The 17518-nt window shown below is 40.7% G+C and overlaps 1 protein-coding gene across 1 annotated transcript in view; it reads right to left on the reverse strand.

Annotated features, from left to right (window-relative positions):
* The window catches only part of LOC103273039 (astrotactin-2), a 358841-nt gene that overhangs the window by 319889 nt on the left and 21434 nt on the right, over positions 1–17518 (reverse strand). Inside the window, exon 2 of the mRNA XM_021718790.1 lies at positions 3439–3606. Within this exon, the coding sequence (XP_021574465.1) occupies positions 3439–3606 (168 nt within the window). The remainder of the gene's footprint in view (positions 1–3438; positions 3607–17518) is intronic.

The raw sequence follows: 17518 nt of genomic DNA on the forward strand, positions 1-17518 counted from the left end.
TACATTTGTTTGTAGGAAGGGAAGTTGCCTTCTTCCTTCCTCCTTTCATTATTCTTTATCTGCTAATTATCTGTCAGGCATTATGCTGAGGTTTAAGGATAAAGAGTCGAATGAAACAGACATTTTGAACCTCCCTCCTCCGCCCCAACAAAGTTTACAGTCTGGTGATAGATTCAGACAAGAAAAGAACAATAACTCTGTAGAGAGACAGGGCCATGTCATATGGAAGCACAGACGGCCAGACAGCAGAGAGGAGGGGCCCTTCATCTGGTCAGGGCTGATGAAGGAGGGTTAAGAATATCATCCGTAGGAGAAAGGGTGTTTTGGTTGAATGTGAAGGAAATAAAAATAAGCCCCTTGTCTCCCAGTAAAAGAAGAAAGACATTCCAAGACAGGGGGTGGGGGATATAGCTTATGAAAGAGCATGGTGTCTTCAGGGAACTGCAGATGGATGGGTTACCTAGAACCCAGAACACAAGGCCAATACAGGTGGAGGTATATAGAAGTGAACATGGTTTTGCTAAGATAATTAAATTAACAAATTTGGCAGCTGAGTCATTCACCGTGAGAGGATTAAATGAGTGTTTAGAGTCTTGCTGCAACAAGGTTTGTTGAGCCAGAAGCATCAGCAATAGCTGACAGCTTGTTACAAGTGCAGAACCTTAGGGTCCACTCCAGATCTACTGAGGCTTGAGAAACACTGGTTGAGAGCATGGGAACCTGGATTTACACCCTGGCTGTACAATCTCCCAGAGGCATGACCTTGGTCCTGTTACCTGTCTTCTCTGGGCATCACTGTAATCAGTGATAAATTTGAGGAGGCAGTTGTAGACCCACTGGATTCTAGTGACATTTCCAGTTCTCTGTGTGTGTGTTTAACTCTGGAAGATATTGGTGGAACAGCCATTGCTTTTTCTTTCTCCCTCCCTCCCTCCCTCCCTCCCTCCATTCCTTCCTTCCTTCCTTCCTTCCTTCCTTCCTTCCTTCCGAGTTGGAGTCTTACTCGGTCACCTAGGCTGGAGTGCAGTGGCATGCTCACAGCCACCCCAGCATCGACCTGCTGGGCTCCGGTGATTCTTCCACCTCAGCCTTCCAAGTAGCTGGACCTATAGGCATGTGCTACCATGCCCGGCTTATTTGATTGTTTGTTTGTTGCTACCTGGGCTGGTCTCGAACCCACAGACTCATGCAATCCACTCACCTCGGCCTCCCAAAGTGCTGGGATCACAGGCTGAGTAACCGAGCCCGACCTGAACTGCTTATTGTTCAAACTGGCTAACATACACCTGCCCCTTGGATGACTCACTGTTTAGAAATATGTCCTTGAGCCTGTGGCTAATGAAGAAGATCATCAGAAAACACGAACTTGCACCTGAAAGCAGATCAGCCGGGAAACCAGAAGGTCAGACCCACAGGCACTCACCACTTGCTTAGATTGGGTTTCACAGACGGAGGCAAGGAAGGGAATCCCTTCTACTCTTTTCCACCGATAATCTTACATCATTTACAAGAAAAAAAGGTAAAAAGATAAATTAAGGGATGAGATGCAGAGACATATAATTCCACAGGGCTCATCTGGTTGTTGGTGAGGATAACTAAGAGTGTGTGTGTGTGTGTGTGTGTGTGTGTGTTGGGGGAAGGGAGTACTGGTTAGGGAAACAGTGACTTAAAGCCTAAAAGTCTTTATTAAGTGACACTTTAGCTGGTCAGATGAAGCATAAAAGCTACACTGCATCTTCCAAATAGCTTCCCCACTTGGCTTATTTAAAGGTGCAAAAATGTGTCTAAACAGGTTTTTGACTAAAGAATACGAGGGAATGTTACTTATAAAACCAAGTCCTGGCCCTACCCTCCAGAAACACAAGAATTAGTCTGCAGAAGCCATTGAGAAGAGGGAAATATTCAGAGAGAGGAAGCAGATCCTCGACCTGGGCCACCACAAAGAACATCAAATCTCTGCTCTCTGCACAGACGCTGCAGTCATGGTATCTGAGTAATGAGTTTTCCATGCAAGCTGGCCAGATTCTTGTGAATGGAGCAAAAGATGACGCTCCAGAGAAAAAAGACCAATAAAAACTGTAAGAAGAAGCAGAGGACCAAGAAGCAAGGAAATAGGAGGTTCTACCAACTCTTGCCTTAGATTAGCATCATGGATATGGTGAACATCCCCTCCACCAGTTCACCACACAGTAGCCAGAGTGATCTTGTTAAAATGTAGGCCAGATCATGTTGCTCCTTTGCTCACCATCTTCCAGTGACTTTTCATCTCACTCAGAGTAAAATCCAAAGTCCAATCATCTTGTGCAAGGCCCTGAACTACTACCCCATCTGCAAACCTTCTGCTTCTTAGATTCTACCTCCTACTCCTCTCTTCTCACTCTCCACAGTCATCCTGGTCCCTCTGCTAATGCTGGGCACATTTGTGTGCTCCCACCACAGAATGCTGACTCTTGAGGTCCTTTCTACCTGGACCACTCTTCCCCAAGATATTGGCGTAGTCCCTTCCATTCCCATCTTATGGTGCCTATTCAAATGTCACCATTTCAGAGAAGACTTCCCTGGCCACTCTGTAAATACTGACAACTTTCAGCTTAACACTCCAAATGTTTTGTATTTTATTTCTACCTTCCATACCAGAATTTGTCATCACCTGACAGGGTCTATATATTTATCAGTTTGTTTGTCTATTGAGGCACTGTCCAATGTAAATTTCCAGAGTGATGAAAACGTTCTATTACTATATCTGTGTTGTCCAAGAAGGTAGTCACTAGTCACATGTGGCTATGGAGCACTTAAAATCTGGCTAGTGTGACTGCGGAAATAAATATTTAATTTTATTTCATTTTCATTCATTTAAAATAAATAGACAATTGTGACTAATGGCTACAGTATGAAACAGCACAGATTTAATGTCTGACTGCCCCCCCCCCAGCATATAGCTTCATTAGGCTGGAGATTTTGCCCATTTTGTTCACTGGTGTGTTTCCAATATTTTAAAATGTGCCTGGCTACTCAATAAATGCATGTTATGCAATGTCCATATATTATTTTATTTAATCTTAACAAAAGCCTTGGAAATCAGGTTCTATTTTCATTATCTGGTACTCAGTGATAGGCAGTGTCTTGCTAAAGAACACCCAGCAAATAAGAAGATCTAAACTTAGGGATGTCTAATATGTAGACATTTTGGTTTGCTGGAGTTGGACTAGATGTTCTCTGTGGTCCTTTCTAACTCTGAGATTCTGAGGTTCTCTGAGAATTTCTTCCCTTGACAGGCATGGCAGCACACAGTTTAGCATCAATTAAATGGATGGGTCTTTATTTCAAGCCTCTTGTCAATGGCTCAGGACCCATGGTTCTCCAGGTAGAGGGAGCACAGACCTTCCTTCAACTTATACTCTCCCTCCCTTTATCCCCATCTTAGCCCCCATGGCTTACCAGTTTCTGGGTCACAGAGCTGCTCACAGGCATCTGTTGTCCTCTGTCCACAGAGGTCCCTCACCCAGGGGGAGGTGGCGTTGATCTGGTAATAGAGGGACAGCTTGGCTGGGTTTAACCAGTCGGAGATATCCAGGTAACTGCCTTCACTCACCACGAAGCTGCTCCCTGTGGGTGAAAAGAAAGAAAGCTACTTTCTCTTCAATTTTGGAGTTTCACTGATGGCTACAGGGATACAGAGAGGTTTATACAAGCCACATCCTCCAAGGCACCTGATCTCACTTGTCTGCAAGCTTTTAAAGTGCATCTACAATGTGTCAGTCACGGTGTTGGAAGCCAATAGAGACAGAGGTGAATCAGACACCAGAGAGTTCGGCATAGTAGTGAAGAGTAGACCTTAGGACTGAGGGGGAAGTGAGTTCAGTCCTGGATCTGTCCTCATTAGCCATGACTCTGGGCAAGTCAGTGCATCTGGGCCTTGATTACTTCCTCTGTAAATTAGAATACTTTTAGAACCTGGCTTATAGAATTGATGTGAGAATGAAACAAATTCATATAAATAAAATACTTAGCCAGCACCTGACTTGTTCTAATAAAGAATGATTACTTTTCAAAAATTCCCCCAAAAGCTAATGCCCCTGTCACCCAAGTATCCTCTCTCAATAGGGGTCACTAATGCCCACAAGGGTCAGGTTATCAATGAAAGAGTGTAAAGGAAAACAACATCCAGGCCTCCTGATCCAGCTTGTGTTGTGTTTTGTTTCGTGTTCTGAGAAAGACGGAGAGATAGAGTAAGAGATGGAGAGTGAGGTAGAAGCAGGGAGAGAGTGCCAAAGAAATCCCCAGCACCTGTAAGGAATAAAGCAGCTCCACACCATAAAGAATGCCTTGATGTTGGGTAGCAATAGGTACAGGTGGGGCTTGGGATACAATGAACACTGCAGGCACCATCAATATGATGCAGCTGTGACGTGGCTCCAGTCACGTCTTTCCACATGGAACCCAAGGTCAGTGGTACCAGAGAGGCTGAAAATTTAGATTTTTATTGTAATCAACCAATTTTTCAATGATGGCTAAAATCTGTTCTTGAGTGCCGTGTGGGCCAATCTTTGCAATCTTTACTCAGAAATAGTCCTCATTAATCTATATATATGTGGATATGAATATATGTTATATGAATTTATAATAGTTACAAAAATACATATTCTACACACATGCACATAAACACACATATGTATGCACACATTTTTTTGAAAGGCAAGAAACAGAAGCTCATTCAAGGTGGCTGCATATGGTTATAAATGATAAGTGTATGTATGTAGCAATAAAGCAAAAAAAAAAAAAAGATAGAATTTCACAGGAGGAAAAATATGTATCCAAACAGAACAGGCTGGGCTTGAAGACTGGGGTCCAGATTCATGGCAACTCTAGAGACGTCAGCAGCAGGAGCCTTTAAGTTGTGTTTTATAATTAACATGATTCAGCTTCTCTTTTTTTTCTGCCTCTCTCTACTTTACTATTATCCAAAAATATCTCTTCATGTATGCAATTCAAATTCTCCAAAAAGGGACTCAATTAATAAACATCATATGAGTTCAACAGAGGCCTCTCTCTCAGGTCACATCACACTCAGTTCGATGACTTATGGTTGCACTTCTCTTTGCTTTGGTGCCCAGCTGTGGTCAAATGGGCAATGGCCAGGAAGGCGAGAGCACATCAGACCACACCTGGCTGCCTGAGCATCTAAGGCTGTGGGTGGAGAATTTTTCCTGTAAAGCGTAAGGGCATGACAAGTAATGATTATCTTCTCTAACTCACACAAATAATATTATTTCTATCACCCTATACAATGAGTCCCTAAGGAAAAGCACAGTGGACAGCATTAATTTCAGATGCAAATAAAAGAGGCATCTATGAGAAGAAGTACATAATATTTGAGACAAAGAAATGACCACATATGAAATTGGCCCTAAAGTTCTGGCAGCTAAAGCAAAAAAAAAAAAGAAGGTGTGTGTTGGATTCCATATTACAAATTTCTGGCAAAAGAAGATATGCAAATCTATCTTCAAAGCCATATTTCGCCCCCTGGAAATAAGCCCAAGCTGAAACATGTCACATGGGTCCTTGAGCAAGGCACTGAACATCAGTATCAACTACAGATTTTTCTTTTAAAAGGCACAGTCATGCTGTTTAAATGGATAATTCTTGTATTTATTCTCACTAAAGACTGAAAGATGGATATTGAATTGTGTCCCAGGGCTGAGTTTGGTTAATCCTTCTTCTTCAGGAAAGCTACACAGTGCAGTGATAAAGATAATAGAATCACCAAGATAAGAGTTCAGATCCTCACTCTGTTTGTTACTTATGAATTCTGAACACTTGGACAAGAAAACAAACCCTCAGTTATCTCACATGAAAAGCATGGATAACAATTCCTCCTTCACAGGGTTGACAAAAAAGTTACATGAGATGATGGACTTATCTTAGGCCATAATCATCAGAAAACAGACTCCAAGTCAGATCCTGGTAAGGTAGAAGGTTTGGAGGGGGCATATTCTTTTGTTTGTTTGTTTGTTTGTTTTTGAGTTGGAGTCTCACTCTGTCGCCCAGACTGGAGTGCAGTGGCCGCTCCCGGCCACCGCAGCCTCGACCTGCTGGGCTCCGGCGATCCTTCAGCCTCAGCCTTCCATGTAGCTGGAACTACAGGCGCGTGCTACCATGCCCGACTGATTTTTTGATTTATTGTAGGGATGAGGTCTCGCCTGCCCAGGCGGGTCTCGAACCCACGGGCTCAGGCAATCCACTCACCTCAGCCTCCCAAAGGCGCAGGATTACAGGCTGAGCCACCAAGCCACCAAGCAGATTTCTTATATGAGTATGAGCAAGTGGGATTGAGCAGAGTGAGAAAATCAAACTGCCATATAAATGCAGCAAAGTCTTCAGTTGATCTCACTGGGAGCTTGGGAGGTGTTCCAAATCAAGACATGGATGTCAGGCCTTTGTACCCTCACATTAACCAGTCATAGACAGTGGGCTATTCTTTGGGGGGGGGGGTCATAGCCTTGAGTGAAGTGGTCCCTTTTAATCGGTCATTTGGCCAAGAAGGAGTCAACTGAGAATGCTCAACCAGCAACACTGATGGCAGCCTTGGTGCTAACTAGAGATCTGGGTGCAGCATCACAATGTCCACTACAGTATATGAAGTCCCAGGAAGTCTGTGAAATCTCAACCAACAGGAACTATTTTGATTATTATTTTGATATCTTACAAATTTGAAAGTTCCAAGTGCAGTGCCAGTTAACAGATTTCTCTCAAGTATGAGTCCCTCTGGAAGGGACTGACTTGAAAGCAGGTACAAAAAAGAGAATATTTATAGTCCCCCAAAATTCATATGTTGAAACCTAATCCCCAATGTGATGGTATTTGGAGGTGGAGCCTTTGGGAGATGATTACAGCATAAGGATGGATCCCTCATGAATGGGTTAGTGCCCTTATTAAAGAGATCCCAGAGAGCTCCCTTACCCCTTCTGTCACATGAGGACAAGGTGAGAAGGTGGCCATACACGAACAAGGAAACAAGCCACTACCAGACACCTAATATGTTGGCACCTCAATCTTGGAATCACCAGGATCCAGAACTGTAGGAAATACATTTCTGTTGTTTATATGCCAACCGTTACAGCAGTCTGAACAAACTAAGACAGCATGTGATCCTTAACATCTTTAAAGATATTATACAGAGTTATACATTTGGTTTAATGGTAGAAAGAAGCTACTGTACATTGAATACCCTCTCTGTTTATCCCTGTGGTGAATATGTTACATTTTTGCTCACTTAAGCCTTACAACAATCTTGCAGGATAAGTATTGCCCCCACTTTAACATGAGGTCCAGAGAGAAATTAATTTGGCTAAATTTGCAAAACGAGCAAATGGCCAAAGTGAAAACTCAATCAAGATCTTTCAGCCTCCAGAGCTGGGACACTCCCACTTTTCCAGGCTCTCTTAAGAATCAGAGGCTTTGGTCAGGTTGCTTTCTGTGGTCTTCTCACTCCTCCTCAGTAGACGGTGCATTCCTCTTTAGTACATATGGTGTAGAGAAGGAGGGCCTTTGCTGCCTCTGATAGACCGTGATTTCCTACAAGGAAGAGGTCATGACTCATTAGTCCCTATCAATCTAGCTCTCAGTAAAATGCCTGGCACACATTAGGAGTTTAGTGAATGTCAAGGTATTTAATGAAATCAGAGTTCTAGGCTTGACTAGAGGGAAGATCAACTCACTTCATGACAGGGTTGTGAAGCAGAAATGCCTCCATATAGATCCCACAGTTTAAATTTTTCATCCTGTGATAGCCAGAACATAAGACTAATCTTTCAGATTCTCCCCAGTTCCAAACTAAAACTTGAATGTTACTGTTGTGGTTCCTGAGCTTTTGTTCACTCCAAGGATTTGTGATGTGGATGATGGAAGCAGAGGAGCAGCCAGAGAGATTCAGTGGGAAGGAACATGTGGCATGAAAGTGCCATATCAGAGAGTTAAAAGGAGTAACTTTGTGCCAAATTTAATGTGTTCATGTAACCCATATCAATGAAACTCCTTCTTGTGTAAGAAATAGACATACAGACCAAGAAGTGGGCTGAATCCACTGAGAAAATTATGGACTAAACAAGGGAGAACAATTGTCTGTCTAAATGTTTCTTTAATATAACCTGGAGTGCGGTAAGAACTGTCTGAAAAAGATAAGCATTTACTTTGGCTATAAGGGGCAGTAGAAAGAGGGTTCAGAGAGGAACATCGAAGAGTTGACCTTTAAGCTATATCTTGAAGAATATAGAAAGGAAAAGCAAAGTGAGGGAAGCAAGGCATAAGGAACTATCTCTCCAGAGGAAACAGCTGCCCACATGGCATTTACCCATTAAGTCTCAACTCTGGACCTGACTTGTTCTGCTCTTAATCTCTTTAAACACTTATGAGATATTCCATAACCTCTGTGGAAAGAAGTGTGGCAATTCCTAAAAGATCTAAAAATCGACTTTCCATATGACCCAGTAATCCCCCTTCTGGGACTATACCTGGAAGTATGCAAATCATTCTATAAAAAAGATACCTGAGCACACATGTTTATTGCAGCATTATTCACAATATCAAAAACACTAAACCAACCATGCTGCCAGTCAAAAGTGGACTGGATAAAAAAATGTGGTATATATATATAATGGAATATTATGCAGCCATAAAGAAGGACACAAATATGAACTTTATAGCAACTTGGATGGATTTAGAGTCTATAATACTCAGTGATCTATCACAGAAACAAAGGACTGAGTACCATATGTTCTCACTCATAAGTGGACACTGAACATTTGTCATAATACTATAAGAAAGGGATTGGCAATAGCAGGACACTGCGGGGCGGCCGGGGGCGGGGGGCACATAATATCAATAAACGTAACTGATATCAAACCAGATGAAGTGGAGACCAAAGGGAGGCCCAAATGTTACCTGTACAATGACCATTTTTCTACCTAATCCTGAATTGTACCCCACATCTTTAAAATAAAAAAAGACCAGAATATGTGCAACATGGCCTCATGCAGTATTTTAGAAATTTTGTTAACTAGATTGTATGAAAGTTCACACATTAAAAAAAAACTAACAATATTAGGATTAGGGTTAGTGATTTAAAAAATAATAATAAATATGTCTGCATTACCTTTGATTCTTGAAAAAAAACAAACAAAAAAAAACACGTATGAGATATTCCACTCCATTGGCATCTATATATGCTATGATATAGATTAATTCATTCATTTGGATACTATGTGCCAAGCCCTGGTTGAAGAAAACATGTTGTCAACTGAGAACCCATAGTCTAGGAAGGAAGATCAGATATGGCCCATCTAAGGCAAGGCATGAGTGTCTGCTTCCCTCTGTCCTCTGCCCTGCCCTCACTTATTCTTCCCTCTACAGTTTCTTGAAGGCAAAGATCATGCCTCATTTAACTCTATAGTCACTATTGTGCTTAGAGTGTAGTGAGGATTCAGAAGATGTTGGGGTGTAGGCATGTGGGGAGATAATGAGAAAGGGGAAGGGAGAGAGAGAGAACCCTCTCCAGGTTAAAGAGTGTCAAGTAACACTCTCTGAATAAATGTTAGAATTTCTCTGGGAATAAAAACTACATGGGGAAGGAGTAAAAATGCATTATTCCATATGTCTCATATTTCTCTAGTTTTCCCTTGGACCCTTCTTTTATTTTTTATTTCTGGCTTTATATTACAGAGTCCTCCCCCTTTTCTGAGTCTTCTGAGATTTCTCTCTATACTCATATAGATCTCCCCAGAAAGCAATGACTCTGAAATACATCTCTGCCAAAATCTCAACTTCAAAATGTCATGTTGCCTTATTTTAAAATATATATATATATATATACATACATATATATATACACACACACACACACACACACACACACACACACACACACACACACACACATATTTTTTTCTCCCACTGGCTTGTGGGAATATACATCATCTAATTAGCCAAATGGATTTTCAGTTCAGCCCAATCATTTCCTTATCTAGCATCTGAAACCCGGCATTGCTCAGGGGACTGCATGGGTACGGAGGTCCTCATTAACTCTGCTCTTCAATTACATTGATTATAAGCCTGCTTCTATAATTATACAACATAGATCGGGGTGAGCTGGGGAGCTCAGGTCACTACATAGTGTTCTCTTAAAATCCAGCGGCACACCGCTCCCAAAGAAACAGAAAGCTACAGATGAGGACTAAAAATACCATGGAAGGAGGTATCACCAGACAAAATTGCCTGGAGAGCCAGACAGCAGCTGCAAATCCCTTTCATTACACCTCGAATCATGAGACAGACCTCTGAGAACCATGGATAGGAGATTTCAAAGGAAGGCTCTGGTCACAGTGCTGAACAGTGAGCAAAGGAATGACAGATGGCATGGTTGAAAGATGGTCTTCACAAATGAAGTATGGGGAATGTTTTGACCAAAAGTTTTCAGTTCTTTTTTTTTCCCTGTCTCTTCCTTTAGGCGTAAAATAATGAAAGATTCTCTCCCTTCTGTTACATCATGTATACTGCAGATCCTATCTGTCAGGGTCTTGGACCTGGGAACAGCGTCTTTCCTGAGAACAGGATGAAAAATAAACTGTGATGAAGCAGAAATGAGGACTGCATCTCCTCACAGTTCATAGACCCATGAAGAATTTATCACTTTTACCCTTTCCCCAGTCCACAGAGCCCCAAGTCAGGTCTGAATACATTCCACCATCCATCACTAACTACCAAAAATGAGGTTTACAACAAGTTTGGGATTTGTGAGAGTGGACAGAGATAAACTGGATAGCTAGGAGCATCAGGTTATGAGAACAACCACTCTCAAGGATCGTTATTGAGGGAGTGGATCTTTTACAGGGATCTCTGAGATTCCTTAGCCACTCATCTCTGTCTTCCCTCCTGATCTTCCCCTTCCAGCTCTCTTCCCTTAGTCATTTCCTTGCCTTGGATCAACTTTAAATTTCTTCTGTGCCTCAGTATGGTCTCTACCTGTTATAAACTGGATATGTTCCCCTCAAAATATATATGCTAGCCGGGCTTGGTGGCTCAGCCTGTAATCCCGCGCCTTTGGGAGGCTGAGGTGAGTGGATTGCCTGAGCCTGCGGGTTCGAGACCAGCCTGGGCAGGCAAGACCTCATCTCTACAATAAATCAAAAAATTAGCCGGGCGTGGTAGCACGCGCCTGTAATTCCGGCTACTCGGAAGGCTGAGGCAGAAGGATCGCCAGAGCCCAGCAGGTCAAGACTGCGGTGGGCGGGAGCGGTCACTGCACTCCAGTCTGGGTGACAGAGTGAGACTCCAACTCAAAAAAAAAAAAAAATATATATATATATATATATATATATATATATATATTGCACTCCTAAACTCCAGTGTCTCAGAATGTGACTGTTTTTGAAGACAGGGTCTGTAAAGAGGTAATTCAGGTTAAATGCAGTCATTAGGGTGAGCCCTAATCCAATATAACGATGTCCTTATAAGAAGAAGAGATTAGGATAGAGATGCACACATAGGAATGACTACATGGAGACCTAGGGTTAGGACAACCATCTACAAGCCAAGAAAAGAGGACCCAGAAGAAATTACCCTGCTGACACCTTAATCTCAGACTTCTAACCTCCACAACTGTGGAGCAAATAAATTTCTGTTATTTAAGCCAGTCAGTATGTGTTATTTTGTTATGCTATCCAGTAAATTAATATACCAGCTCCATCTCATTTGACAACAAATATCTCTTAAGCCTGCCACTTGCTCCATTTATTAACCTTTATTCTATGCCAGGGATCCCTATGAATCACTTTTCAGAACAAAGTTTTCAAATGTATAAAACCAAATGCACAATATTTCAAAGGGCACTAACAAGTGAAAGACAATTCTATACATGAACCCTTCAGAAGTCCATGGAGTTCAGGATGGAAACACTTGTCTGATCTAAGCTAGTTTCATCAACTACCCATATTCGTAGTCTGGTATCTGATCTGGTTCCAACATCACTGAAAGGACAGGTGGATTATAGTGCATATAAAGTGTGTGAATAAGACACAAATGACAGAGAGGAAGAAGAAAGGCAAGAAAACAGTGAGAAGTTCCAATGACAGTTTTAAGGAGTCAACCTCTTTCTTCTTGTTCATTTTTACATGAAAATACTATTTTCTTGAGCTCTGAAGAAAACAGCAATGTGAGATTAGGATCTTCCTGGAATTATCCTACAAAAAATCAGAATTTTATGATGTGATGATAGCTATATAATCTAATTTTAAAGAAGATCAGAAAACATTGAGTACCTCTATTCTAGAGTTTCTCAACCTTTTCTTTGCTTTGAATTCCCCAAAGGAAACTTTTTAGATATTTTCCCCTTAACTACATCCTATCCATAAAATTTTAATACCACAGATATATTATGTACCTGCCTATATATTGTATGTATTGTTTGTGTAGTGTTTTTGATGTACATAAAGAGAGTAACATTTTTTCACATCACCCTAAAGATCAATTTTCACCCCTTTAGAGGTATTGTGTCCTCACTGAGAATGTAAGTTTCAATCAGACCCTCTTCTTATAGAGATAAGAAAACTGAAAGTCAAGAAAGAGTTGAGATGTGACTGAGATCCTACTGGGATTAGTGAAGTATCCACAACTACAACCTAGACTTTGTGGCTTCCAACCTCTTAGTACCATGAAGGAGCTGAGGTTGAGAGAAGTCAGTTGACTTTACTAAGGCCACAGAGCTGGAAAGTGTCACAGCCAGACTGGCAAACAAGCACTGGGACTTCTAGCTCAGGGTTTATTCCAGGATTTCCTACTGGTAGTCAAGAACAGATCCTGTGGGGTAAGTTGTCATAAGGCTAGAGCTCCCTCAGGTGTAGGACATACTAATAACACTGGGAGGTCATAAGGCTAGAGCTCCCTCAGGTGTAGGACATGCTAATAACCCTGAGAGTCCTGAGAGGACCATGTCATGGAAGCAACATGGGACAGTTCATCACTAGTTGTCCCAGAAAAAGGAACATGGAGATGAATAGGCCACTGGAATTTGAAGTGTTTGTGTTTTAAAAAAAAATGTTTTCAAATAAAGCTGTATCAAAATGGTCAACTCTCTTTCCAAATAGAGGTCTCACTAAAGGGTCATGCCCAATCTGCTCTTGATAATTGTGTTTCTACCGTTTTCTGTCTTCCCTACCTCAAATTGTGATCAAAGTCTGGCTAAAAACAGATTGCCACAGAATTCTACATGCTTTTATATATCCATGGTCTTGCTTCAAAGTAGAGTTAAGGGTGTTAGAGTCTGGACAAAAGAGGTTTGAAGTCTTGACAATTCAAAAAAGTATTTTCTCCACCAGGGATACAACAGTTTGGTACCAAACTAGGTAATGGGAAAAGAACAAAGGCACGAAATGCTTTCTCATTTTTCTTTAACTCATTTAAATTTTTAAAGAAGAATTTTGGTTAAAGATTAAAAGCAGCTATTTACTTTTAATTTAAGAACTTATTTATTTATTTTCTTTTTAAATTTAAACTTTTTTCATTATTTCATTGGGAATTTATGCATGTCTCAATCTCAATGTTGAATTTGTTTTTGATCTAAGATCAGTGCTTCTTGAATGAATATAGTGAACAGTTGTTCCCAAAACCCAAAGGTCATTTAGCTCTGACTCCCTACTATAGAAAAATCTCTTTCGCTGTCAATTGCCCAAGTAAGACATGAGCTTAGATGGAAACTTTGACAGGAGTCAAACAGGGACAGATTAAATCCTGGCCCAGCCACTGAGTCACTGTTTGATCCTGAAACAAGACACTTAGTTGTGGCAAACTTCTTTCATTTCCTTATCTGTACAGTGGGAATAATGTTTACTTCACAGTTTCTATGATTATTAAATAAAATGTATTTGAATTGCCTGTGGCTAGAATAGTGCCCATCTAGGGCCTTTATGTTGTACTATTCTGGTGGACAAAATTTATACAATAAACAATGCATTATATTTATAATTGTATATCTATCCATATATATGATACATACTGTTCTGTATTTTACATGTGTATATACAATTGGATAAATGCATATGCATACTCATATATGTGCACACACACATAAGCACAGATAATTCTATGAATAATTGCATCTTACTTAGATGGTACATACTGAAATTGGGCAACATGGTGTTCCTGCCTGGGGCACAATCAGACATTAGATTCATTAAAAAAAAAAAAAAAGAAGTCAGATTACTGTTACCCAACCAGCTGATACTCATTTCTCCTAGATCAACAGCTTATCCCAGCAGCTTCTCCTCTGATTTTCACAATCACCAGGGTGAGTTGGGTAAAGCAGGAATGAGGGATTCTACTCGAAGTGTTGCAAGCACAAGAAAACATTGTAGAGGTCCTTAGAAGCATGCCTGGCACAGATTAGGTTCAGTATATTTGGAATGAAAATACAAAGTTTGCGGCTAAGACATGAATAGTTGAATGAATTAACAAATGAATCCACCAGCCTAGCTATGCTCCCTGCCCTGTTCCCACTTCTTCCATATGCCCTTTTTTATAAGATGTACTTCTTTCTGCCTTTCCCAAACAATCTGCCCAAATGTAAGGAGCTATTTGGCAAAGGCGGCTCACAACTGTAAGCACTAAGAATAACCATATTAGCAATTCTTCCCCAGATTTGGTTCATTACTACGCTGTGGGTTCGACGCCAAACTACCAAATTAGGCCAAGGAACCTGCCTGCTTTGTGTCTCTTGTGTCATTGTGTGTGTGTTTGTGCCCATGTGTTGAGTGTTCCTTTTTCTTGCCTTCTACTGTGTTCTCTTTTGTCTAGAAAAGCCTTCAGCAGGAAAATAGACTGTGAGGTGAGCACACTTGGATTCAAAAAGTGAATCCTTATGTGTGACCATGGTAAATGCTCAATATTTCTTTTTTCTGCTTCCTTATCTTAAAGAGGATGAATAGTACTCACCTTGAGGTATTTGCATGGAAATTAAGTGTGACTACCTGTGTGTCTCACTCACTGAATGCACTTACCAAATGAAAATAGGTTTCCACTATTAATCTAATTGACCTTAGAAATACCCCTGATGGGTAAATGTTACTTTCATTCCCATTTTACAGACAAGGAAATTGAAGCTAAAGGAGGTTAAAGATACATGCCCTAATTGTACAACCAGGAAGTTGATGATTCAAAATTGAAGAACTCAGTTTGCCTGTCTCTGAGTCTAGAGTTCTGTTACATCAGGATGCCTGCCCTTCTCATTCAAAGAAAACCTATCCACAATAGTAGGATTTTTGTTTGTCGTGGGTTTTTTTTTTTCTGGCTTCTGTCAATATTCATCTCTGGTTATTTCTCTAAGTACTGAGCTTCTCTTGGTGGTGGATGAAACATAAATCATACCTGTTGAAAGAGAGATGGGAGAAAAAACAAAGAAGGCAGAGGAAGGGTGACATAATATTGTAATTCAATACTTAATATCTCCAAAGACATGTCATACATCCTCATGACATTTCCAGGAGATATTTTCTGGAAACTGGACAATAATTCAAATTAATGCTAAGCCTAAATCTAATTGTTTTATGATGCTACAGAGGATGACATGGGGGCAAAGCATCCAAAAATCAGAGGTTTCAACAGTCATGTTGATGGAACAGATTTCACTGTCTGGCACAGATGAGAACAGCTGCCTAAATATATAATATTGATACCCAGGGCAACATCATAAAGGAGATCTGCAGCTTAGCCACACTGTAGCGTTCTCAGCAGTCAGCCTTTCACCAGCCAAGCCTACTATGAATTCTGGGAAAGGTAAGGAGAAAAAGGATAAGGCTTTTATTTGAGGGCCAAATGCAGGCCCTGGGGCTCAAATAAAACACCGTGTGGCTGAGGTCCACATTTCTGGCATATGACACAAGAAGGATGTGAAGGATGAATTCCTCTATTCTGAGGGAGTTGGTGGTGTATAGCCTGAGAGAGTCAGACTTTGGGGCCAGACAAGACTGGTTGGAATCCCAGCCCTGCCACTTACCAACTGATGAACTTTATGCCCATTACTTGACTTTGTAAGCCTCAGGGCTCCTCTTTCAAAAAATGGGACAATAATACCTACTATATACTACTGTGTGTAATGGCACATTGAAGTGTCCATGGTTCATAAGAAAAGCAAGAATGGATAACATATTATCTAAGTTTGAAACAAACAAACATAAAAATAGCAAGTCAGGGTGTGTGTGCGTGTGTGTGTGTATGTGTGTGTGTGTGTGTGTATGTGTGTGTGTGTGTGTGCGTGTATATACCAAAAATTCTAGAGGATATACTTCAAATGAGTCAATGACCCAGAAGACTAGGACTAGAAATATAAAGGAAGGCACGTTTAATATTTATTTCCTATATAACTTTTGTAATAAGAATACTAATGATGATACTATTACTACTGCTATTACTATGATTACCATGATAAAGATAATATCAACAACTTCAGAAGGTTTGAGAAGGAATAAAGGGTAGAATATAGGTAAAAGTGTAGTATTGAGCCAAGCACATAATAGGTGACCCAAAATGCATTTTTTGTTGTTATTATTTTTTGTTCCTGGCTAGTTTCCAGGAATGTGTTTTACCTCCTTGGAATAGTGTGAGGCACTGGTCCAAGAAAGGTCGCAGTTGACTAAATGGTGCCATTTCCTTCCTCTTACACGTTCTTCATAGCCTCACCTCTTGCCTTTGTTACCATATCTTGGAGTGTCCTTTTCACCATATATATCATCCCAGGTTTTATTCATTTCTCTTTCTTCCCTGGTCCTCTCATCTGGAAGTGGCCTATCCTTCCTCTGTCCTGATGGCCTGATACATACACGTCTTTCCTTACCTGAGTGTTAACACTGATGCATTTGAGTGTAGCACATGCTTCACTGAGCATCCACTAAGGTAATGCAAGGTTTGGGGCATGCTGATGTCTTATCTACCTGGGAAGACAGTGAGCTTTCTGAAGAAGAATATGTAGCTAATTCATCTTTAAATTGGCATCTCTTAGCACAGGGTTTGACACTTAGCAGGCAATCAGTAAAGCATTCTGAATGAAAGGATATAGTGGCAAATGATGCTTTCAGTTATTTGGAGAATACTGCCTTAGATGTTATCAGAAGGAAACAAAAGAAGCAAACCACACGGTTTCCTCACCACAGACCTTACCTGAGATCCACTAACAGGCCTTAATAATAGTCAATTTTTGTTTAGCATTTAAGACACTGCATAGCAACTGTACATTGAATATCTTACTTTCTCTTCACAGCAAGAGATATTAGAGGTTCTGAAGTCATAGCTGTGTAGCCTGAGGCAAACCTATTACTCTCTTTATGAGATAGTATTCTCATTTGAAAAAAAAAAAATGAAAAAAATAACAGTTAACTACCTGAAGGTTACTGTCAGGAAGAAGTAAGTTAAAGCATGTATTTATTAGAGTGGTTGATATCCAATTCCATTGTCTTTTGTATGTGTTTATATGTTCTAG

The sequence above is a fragment of the Carlito syrichta genome, unplaced genomic scaffold (assembly GCF_000164805.1).
Source record: "Carlito syrichta isolate Samal-C Ts95f unplaced genomic scaffold, Tarsius_syrichta-2.0.1 Scaffold313459, whole genome shotgun sequence".
In the NCBI taxonomy this organism is placed as follows: Eukaryota; Metazoa; Chordata; class Mammalia; order Primates; family Tarsiidae; genus Carlito; species Carlito syrichta.